At 27.1% G+C, this 10,309-nt stretch overlaps 1 protein-coding gene across 1 annotated transcript in view; it reads left to right on the top strand.

Annotated features, from left to right (window-relative positions):
- Positions 1-402: 402 nt before the first annotated feature.
- Positions 403-10,309, top strand: part of LOC118182468 (peroxisomal acyl-coenzyme A oxidase 3-like) — a 75,644-nt gene continuing 65,737 nt past the window's right edge. Inside the window, exons 1-5 of the mRNA XM_085812786.1 lie at positions 403-955; positions 5,403-5,636; positions 6,130-6,204; positions 6,304-6,393; positions 8,473-8,705. Coding sequence (XP_085668912.1) covers positions 791-955; positions 5,403-5,636; positions 6,130-6,204; positions 6,304-6,393; positions 8,473-8,705 — 797 coding nt within the window. The 5' untranslated portion in view covers positions 403-790. The remainder of the gene's footprint in view (positions 956-5,402; positions 5,637-6,129; positions 6,205-6,303; positions 6,394-8,472; positions 8,706-10,309) is intronic.

The following is a 10,309-nucleotide window of genomic DNA, read 5'->3' as shown; positions in this document are numbered from 1 at the left end:
CACACGGGAAAACGCAAAGCAAATTGCCAATAAATAATGAAATAATAATGATAAAAAGAAGCATAAGATTTTTTTTTTATCAAAGACTTCCTTTGTGGACACCTTTCGATACAGAATGTGATGACTTACATTGCAAACATATGCTCGGCGGCAATGGTCCATGCCAAGTCTTAGATCATCTAAGAGATTTCGGGTTAAGAGAATGACATAATTTTTAGCTCATAAAAGTTCCGCCGGAATCATGGAGAAGAGATAAACTTTTTTAAGACATGTTTCTTTAGTGTTTGATAGAAATCAAGTCCGATGATCTCACTAACTTTTACATAGGATGCATTGCCCAAAATTCAGGTGCTGATAAGTCAACCTTGCTAACTCTGTAAATTCGCGTATCATCCTAAAATATTGCAGCAAGACAGTGGTTAAAAATAATAGAGCGCCGTCTTGTGTGTAAAATAAAAACGAATGTGATAATTTATTGACCTTCATAAGAACAGTACATTTAACTTTATCCTGAAACATACGATTGCACTAAAAAAAAAAAAAAAACAAGATCGAAAACAATGAGTTGACATCGAAACATGTTACGAAGGTTAGTTTTACCTTTGAAGTTTAGAAGTTCACAGTAATGTATTGAAAGACTGCGAGTTCAATAGAAAGGAAATATTCGCCTTTCGAAAAATCAGTCAAATGTTCCATGATGTATGATTTTAAAGTACATTTTAGAGCTTAATTTACAGGTAAACAATTTTGAACATTGGCACGATATAACGAGTAGTAGTCCGAATAAATAATGTCAAACTATCAATCTGAATTGAAAATGGACCGTGAAAGAAACGTCAAAAGTCTTTTAGAAGACTTCGCTCCAGGTCCTTTAGATCATTATCGAAAGAAAGCAAAATTTGATTGGAAAGAAATGAAGGTGTTGATGGAAGGGGAAGAAATGCTAAAATTACAGGTGAGTTAGATAATATACCATTTCAAATGACCGATGAACTAATAGAAATAATGTGCAGCAGATCTATTTTATGTATGAAGATTGTGTTTTTTCTTATTTGTCTAAGTAAGAGGTTGAAATTTTCTAGCTGCAATAAAAAAAGTTGCTATATATTTCACTATGCAGCAAAAAATTTTGTTTCACATTTTATTCTCACGTTATTTTAATTATATCTAATATTTAAATAATGGGGAATTTTGTAGATAGATTTGTATGTTCTGTCTAATATTAATGATCACTTTGCACAAGGTAATTCAAGACCTTACACACACATTTAGGAAAAGAAACATTTAATACATGAACTGTTGTAGTTTTTTTGATAGTAAGTTTTTGGTTTGTTGAGTTGCACAAAAGTAAGAAAAACAGGATTTATTTAGCACTTGGGTGCAGGTAAAGAATTTTTAGGTATTGAATGATTTCCATCTGGTATCCATATAATTCACAAAATGAGAAAAAATTCTGTAAATGTATTTCCTCTATATAAATACATACTTGATTACATCTGATTTGCATTTTTTTTTGCTAATAGGATAATCATCCTCTTATATATATATTTTGAAAAGGAAATGCTGATATTTAAATACGTATGTTATTTCTACAAATGTTTCAAGTACATTATGTTTTATATAGCTGCACAAAAATAGGAAAAAAGAGCATTTTTTATTTAACTCTATGTATTTGATGTAATATAAAACATTTTTACAAAAGAGTTAGTGGGGAAAGTAATTTTTTTGTTTTGTGTTTAATCACTTATTTTCATTTTATATGTAGAGAAAACAGATAATGTTAATAAAGAAATATTCAGCTAAATTCATAAATAAATGAAGAAACATAGTAAAAATGTCTTACATGTGTAAAAGTTAACTGCTATACCATCATCAACATTACTCTAAAATTAAATAAATATATTTGTTCTTCAGAAATACGTATAAAGTTCATCAGAACTAAACCTTTTTATTGCAGTATATTTAAAACTCTTCGTAGTAGAATTCTTGTAAAATTTTTAAAAGAATTATATTTGCTGACCAACGTTTTTAAAATCTGTTACAGTCAAGCAAACATATTTCAAATTTTGCAAAAAAGCCATAAAATAAAAATGCATGTGTGCTAAAGAACAAATACATTTTATAATAAAATTTTAATAAATAATAAATACATGTGCAATTTTTGAATATTTAGACTGTACTCTGCTATTTCTCTATTTTTCTCACATGTTTAAAAAAGATGGTTCAAATTTGGGATCTAACTTCTATGGAACAGACTATTTATATTTTATTTATTTATATTTTTTATTAATTGTTATTTATATTTTTTATATTTTATTTATTTATATTTTTTTATCAGTATTTTCTGTGCAACAGGATTCTGCTTCCCAAACAAAATGTGTGTTAATGAACACAATATTGAACTTAATTTGAAAATTGGTAAACAGTGGTGATGCAACATAGCCTGAGTATATAAATGTGATGACTCTTTTATTGTGATTTTTTTAAACGTGGGTAGGAAGTTTTGGCCATTTGAATGATTTATGCAAATTGTAATGAATTTGTTTGTGAAATAATTTTAAGGCTTATATTTATTTTTTATATGTTATATGCATGACTTGTATTTGTTGATAGTCTAACTAAATAAATACCAGTCTGTTCTTTCAAATTTCCACTGGAATGATTGGTTAAAGTTTAGCTGGATCTCTGCCAATTTTCAGGGTAGACAGAAGACTATAGTACCAAAGGATGCATAATATGTTTCATCTTTGTATCTAAGAATTACCATGGTTATCATGGTAATTTTAAGGCACAAAGTCGCAAAATTTTAGAATCAGTATGCAAAATGAGGAAATGCATTTTCAGTTTAAATAAAGAAAGAAAGAAAGAAAGAAGGTTCTAAGTTAAATAAGTAAATTTATTAAGGGGGTTCCAGGTTAAATAAATAAATAGAGTTAGTTGTTATAGAAAATTTTTACAGTAACAAACTATATAGCTAAGATACAATAACACGGCGAATAAGTATTAATATAGCAGTCAAACAACAAAAATCAATGTTATATTTTCAAATTTCTAAATTGACTTCTAAATTAAAACTATGTAGCATTTATTACATTTGTTATGTTTAAAACATACGTCCATGGCAAACATCAGATTTGTAAAAAAATCATTCATTTTTTTATGCATTTTACTTTTAATTCTAAATTTATTGCAGATTCCATTTTTGATATCAAAAGGGTAAAGAGTTCAAAATTTGTTCAGATTTCTACATAATACTTTTAATCAGTGTTAAACTATTGAAAGCAAAAGGTAGATATTAAGCTGATATAATATTTTTAGAATAGTACCTATTTTTATTATTATTCAATTATTAGATTAGAATATTTGAATTACATTTTAATTTTGCATAAATATATTAAGAATCATATTTTAAATTATTTAAACAATTTACAATAAATAAATATGAGTAAAACAGAAAATTATAAAAATTTAGTGTTATAACAGCAGTGTCTATAAAAAAATAATTTTAATTATACAAAAGCTCATACTATTTAATTTTAATTCATAAATATAACATACACTGAAATTAATCCTAATGATTTTGTCTGTGATTTAAACATCTCTTTTCCAAGTGTTTAATATAGAAGCATAAGCATCTTAATATAGAATGTATGTTTTTGTACTATCTACAAAAATCATGCTAGTGTATTTAATTTAGATTTTAAACTAGAAGTAACATAAATTGTTTTTTCATATTAGCTACACCTATACAATCATATGTTTGGGTTTTCTGTGGATTTTGCTTTTATAAAATATTTATCCACAGAAAGTAACATTTATCAAAGAATTAGATTAGAATGTATTTTGTAGAAATTTTGTAGGGATATTCCTTGTATCAGTAAATTTTCATAATTATTCTGTAATTGTACTTAGGTATTCTAAGCAAAATTTTAAATTAATTTAAAACTTTTACATTAAGTACATCAGAGCAAAATCAAGAAATAATTCAAATTTAGTAACATGATAAGTGGATGGTAATAACGAGACTGCTTTTAAGTCTCTCATGAGTTTTAATATAAATCTGTTTAATGTTGAATAAAAAGGGCTACATAGATATTTGCTTTAATTTATTATATTCTTTATACTTTTGATATTAAAAGTGGAATTCATGCTATCAGATTGCAGAATCAAAAGCATAATAAAATTCTATAAGGATTGTTATTTGTCCTTTCTAAATCAATTTTTTTTTTTTTTTTGTGTATTTATACTAGTAATTTTTTTATGTTTGTAATGTATTGATCTATAATTACTTTTAAAAAATGTCATATGTAAAGTTTTATAATTTACATTTTATTTGTATGTGATTTTCAATTATAATAAAGAAGAGTTATGTCAGTATATTAATGAATAACAATAAAGTGTGTATTCTGAAGGATGGACAAATGATTTTAATATTTCATATTTTCAGGCACTTTTTTGGTCAGTGTTGCATCTCACACGTTCCGCGTTTTTTGTCCACGTAAGATCCTTGTTGCATGCCATGTGACAAAGTGAAAAATTCCATTGTTGAAACTGAGTTCATCGCTACTCATACATCCTGCTAATTAAATTTATTCTCTTTAAATTCCTTGATTATTTTTGTATTTCTGAATACTACTAAGAGGGAGCACAACTAATCCTAGTTTCTTCACCATTTTCATAGTGAGATTTCCTGCCTTGAATATCTGTTATTGAATATCCATGTGATATCTGTTAGAATTTCGACTAAAAAACCATTTAAGATATTTTTGATATTCATAGCCAATTTTTTGATAAAGTAAGCATAATTTTTTTTTATTAAATAAAAAATGATTTTGGTTTTGTGATAAATGTGGTTTTCATGCTCCGATGTCCAAGGCAAGTTGTAAAGCTATTTTAACAGTACGGTTGGAAAACCATTTTCTAAAGCATTTTTTACGTAATTTTGATAATTATTTTATGTAGATATTTATATTAAACACATCCAAACAATTAAAGTTAATAAATATAGTATCGTATTGTATTTTTTAAAATTTAAAACTTGGGTGCATTGCAGGGAAAACTAGTGATCAGTGGACAGGATATCACATATTTGAACACCCATAGGTCCATCAAAAACTGTTTACTGTCAAAAATATTTTGTGGTTTTGAATTTAGGATAGAAAATATATTAATTTTCAGCAATAAAAAAGTACTTTTTGGTGTCAGAAATTTGGAAAAAAATACGACCAAGCAAGGGTTAATATGATTTTTCTTGTTTTTAGTTTTAACCATTATTGATTTGTCAGATGATATATATATATATATATATATATATATGAATTTAGATAATAATAAGCATGCTGGTAATTTGAGCACTTATTTTGTATATAATTTCAAGTGAGTATAAAAGTTGTAAATTTCAGATGAAGATATGGAGAACATTGGAGAAGGATCCATTGTTTCAGCGATCGCCAACAGAGGAGTTATCTTCTCAACAGCATCGGCATTTATGTTTTCAAAGGATGAAACGCCTTATGGAATATCAGTTTTATACTTATGAAGAATTTTTAGCTAACCCTCTTTTAGCTCAAGGTCTCCTTATTAGTATTGGAATGTACGATTGGTCCCTTTGTACCAAACGATCAGTTTCTTTTGAGGTAAGATTTAGTTTGAAAGGAAAATCTAAAGGAATACACTGGATAAGAAAGTATTGAATAATAGCATAATTTTAATATCAATATGAAGAATTTTGGGAATATTATTTTAATACTAATTATACAGATTTTCTTTCAGGATAACATTCTTTCATTAGTGAGAATATCTTTTGAAACTTTATTATATTTAATTATCCAGTCCAATTTTTATTTTACTGCATAGACAAGTTTTCTGTTTTGTATGAAAGACTAAAATTTGCATATTTTTTATAAGAGTTACTAAGATATGATTTGTGTTGTGTTATTCTTATATGGTTAAATGTTATACAGGTGTAATGTTATTTTTTGTAAATAACTATTAATGCTATTTGTATTGGATTTTTATATGGAGTAGCTTATTTTTCCCTTGCAACAGTTTCAGCAGTTTTTAATGTAATATTTATATTTTTATGTCATAATTTTTAATACAATTAAAGTCTGTTTTTTCATTTTTCAGTATTTTGTTGGAGCTTTAAGAAGTTCTGGTGTTAAAAAACATTTAGATCTAATGAAGGATCTGGAGAAATTTGAGGTATAAATTATTTGTATGTGTGTAATTAGCAAATTAACAGTTTTGTATAATTTCTTTATCCCATGAAAAATATCTGAGTAAATTAACTTTTATGTTCAGATGATAGGTTGCTTTGCTTTAACTGAACTCAGTCATGGAACAAATACAAGGAAGATGAGGACCACATCTACATATGACCCTACTACACAAGTAAAGAAAAAAAAACTTTGTTATATTTTTATAGTGTTTTAGAAATATTCATATTCATGAAAATATATATATCATTCACATAAATATAACTGACACATTTAAAAAATATTACACTATGCCTTCTGATGCTAAAACCCCTGCAATAATATTCACAATATTTGGTACTCTTCTGTTATCGTAACCAGATTCAGAAATGTACAGAATGTGTTGTGTATACACATACATATGTACGTACAATATATAAATGCATACATGAACACATTTCTGAATCCACTTCCGATAATAGAAGAGTACCCAATATTCATATCTGTTTGCTTTATTGTATGGAAGATTTTACTTTATATTGTTTGATCTATGTGCACATTAAGTGTAATTATTTTCAAAATATTTTTAAAAAGTGCTCCTTAAAGCATCCATCCATTTAGGAGATAGAATTTAAGTATTCTGTAATTAATTAACATAGCAACCATGCCCAAAATTTTAATAACTCTGAGGAATAACATGAATTTAATAACAAATCTTAACTCTGATAATCAGAATAAACCTTCAAAATTACAAGTATATTATTTTTTATGATTTGTTTATCAGTATTTAAACATGATCAGTCAATATTAATATATTTGTGTCATTAATGTATATCAATAACAGATAAAGATAACACATTAGGATGTAAACATTCTGTGGACATCAGCATTTTAAACATCATTCTCCAGTATTCATGGAAGAACTGCTTTCAAGTTTTCTTGATCTGTTTCTGATTTAATTGATAAAAAAATATTTCTTTATTGACCAGAGCTAGTGCTGGCCATCTGCCAGCAGCAAATAGTTTTTCCCAGTTATTGGCAAAAACTTGTTATAATTGTTTGAAATTGGCAAAGGTGAAGCAACTGGCAGAAGCCAATTAAAGTAAATATTAAATGTTGTGTTAATAATTTAATTTATATTGAAAAGGAAGTAATTATTAGTTTAATCTGCTTGTAATTCTAATAATGGGAAATAAAGTAAATTTATTCAATATCATTCATTTTAAATTTACTGTATTTCTACAACAATATGTGCTTGAAATTTATCTTTTAACAATAAAACACAAATAAGGCATTTCTTCCATAATATACTTGACCCTTGCATGCTTTGTGGAAATCTATTATATACTAAACAAGTAAGACAAATTAAAAAAGAAGCAAGCTCATTACCAGCAGCTTCTATTAAAATGGGATGACATATTACACCTTCATGGAGAGTATGGCTCTAATCGAATTGTTTTTCTGTCATCATTTTTTTTGCAACATGTTGAAACCTTAAAGTGTACCAGAACAAGCCATGGAATGTTATGGCAATGGCAGAAACTACATATCACATTCTTTGCCAGACTGAGCTTGTGACTGCTGAAAAGTCAATATAAGCCTTTGATAGCATAGACTGTCATGTTCAAGCATTAATATAGCATATACCAAGATAAGTCCATCTGTAATTAAAATTCCTTATATTATGTAGAGAAATTCAGGCCCAAGAGAGTGAGTAGAATACTTATTTAAGAAATGATCTTTCTTTTGAGATTCATTCAACAGTTGAAGGAAGGGAGTTATTTCTTCTCTTAAATCTCATATTATTTACTGCATCTGGTCTTTGCTCAATTGTCACTGGTTTTTAACTTGAAGCAAATCTGTAAATTTGGAATAAAGAACCTTTTAAAACTGCTTGAGATTCTTGTGTGTATGAACTGATTTTGATCAAAAATGGATACTAGTCAATAGACTCATTAAATTTATTAGAGAAGTGTTAAGGATGATAACATAGTGATAATGAATAAGAGTCGGCCCTCCCATTTTTTTAACTACACTTTTCTTTTCACTAGTCTGCATTACTACAGATGGAAAATTTAGATGGAAATAATAATTATCTTAATGTGTTTCTTAAATATTTATTATCTTTGTACATTGAGTATAGTTTTCAATAAAATGTCTGAAGGGTGTGGATTGTCTTATATTTATGCCTTTTGTATTAGTATGTGTTGTGTATTTAGTAGGTTTTAATCTGTGTCCTTTGGCATTATAGTTATGAAAGGATTTTTTTTTAAAGGAATTTGTGCTGAATACCCCAGATCTTGAGGCAACTAAAGTGTGGATTGGAAGCATAGGACAAACTGCAACGCATGCCATTCTTTATGCTCAGCTATATACTCCTGATAAGAAATGCCATGGATTGCATGCATTTATTGTACCTATTCGAGACCCCAAAACATTGTTGCCTTATAAAGGAATAACTGTTGGTGATATGGGACCTAAACTGGGCTTGAATGGTGTTGATAATGGGTATGATATTATTTTCATTATTAAATTTTACTTAAAATAGATTTCCTATTTTAGATGATCATCCTGCCCTTTGGATTTTCTTTTGAAACACTAATTTAGAAATGAAACTAAACTCATTGCAAAGCATAGTGAATAAATAAATATATGCATATAAATATATCTTCTAGATGCTTTAAGCCAAAGAAACAACTTCCTGAAAGTGACTTTTACCACTGCATGTAAAAATTAGTAGTGACTTTTGTTTTATAATTGTAAACAGAAATAATATAAAAAGAAAAATGAATATAATAAGAAAAATTATTACCGTATTTGACGGCATATAAGACGCACTAGCATATAAGACGCACCCTTATTTAGAAGTCCACACGCATGTAGATGTAGAAAAAGTTATGTGTGTTTAGATCTTTATCCGGGCTAAAAATAGCATTCAGTATTGAAAGTTAACCTGTGTCCTTCACGTATAAGACGCAGGTAAGTTTTTTGAGACCAAATTTAGGAAAAAAAGTGTGTCTTATATGCCGTCAAATACGGTAGTTATGTATTTATCATTTGGACTAAAACATTAAGTAAAAGAAAAGTTTCCCCCCAAACAACAAAAGTGTAAATATTTATTACCTATGTACATTGAGTATAGTTTTCAATAAAGTGTCTGAAGGGTGTGGATTGTCTTATATTTATGCCTTTTGTATTAGTATGTAGTTGTGTATTTAGTAGATTTTAATCTGTGTTCTTGTTTGTGTTTGTACAAAACATTATTCTGGAAAAATAATGTTGGTTGTATATCTTGAAAGATGTTAAAAAGAAATGAATGCAGACAAAACTTGATTTTTTATTGATGCTTACATTATTGTTTTATACCTAATGTCAGTCATCATCTAAAATAAAACATTCTCTTATTTCATTTTTATCTATTTCATCTTTATACAGTTTCTTATTTACCATCAATTAAAGTTTCTTATTTACCATCAATTAAGAGTCATTTCAGTTCTATCCTTTACATTTATAATTTTTAGAGAAACTTGGTTTTTCTTTCTGTTGCATTATTTAATATTTTTAAATGTTAAAAATAATATTTATTATATTAACAGACAATTTTTTTTTTTCTGCTTTCAAAGATTGAAAGCTTAGATCAGTAATTAGTAATAAACAGAAGGTGAAGTTATGTATTGAATATACCTAAAGCTAGTGATTATTTAGTTAGAATCTGAAGATTGACTTACATGCTGCAACAACAACTGTACCAGAAAATGTAGTTATATAAAACACAGAAGAAACATAAGGCATTATCAAATATAAAATTAAGCAAAATTCAGTTTTGCATTTATGTTATTTTTTTAGAAAACTGTCACACAATTTATAAACAAAGGTGGCTATTTTTCGTTATTTTTCCAATTTTTCGTTTTTAAAAGCTTGCTGTGTCTTAAAAATGCAAACTAATATGGTAATAATGTATTTATCATTTAATTTTTTGTAATATCGTTAGCTTTAACTAATATTTTATAAAAGCTAGATCTGATCTAAAAAATAATTTGCAAATGAAAATATTCAAAAGATTTCATTTTTAAGCAACTAAACTGAGTCAAAATGTCAGAAGTGCAGCTGAT

The sequence above is a fragment of the Stegodyphus dumicola genome, chromosome 3 (genome assembly GCF_044657685.1).
Source record: "Stegodyphus dumicola isolate Sdum_Otavi_A_Nest chromosome 3, ASM4465768v1".
In the NCBI taxonomy this organism is placed as follows: domain Eukaryota; kingdom Metazoa; phylum Arthropoda; class Arachnida; order Araneae; family Eresidae; genus Stegodyphus; species Stegodyphus dumicola.
This window is presented reverse-complemented; position numbering and strand designations above follow the sequence as displayed.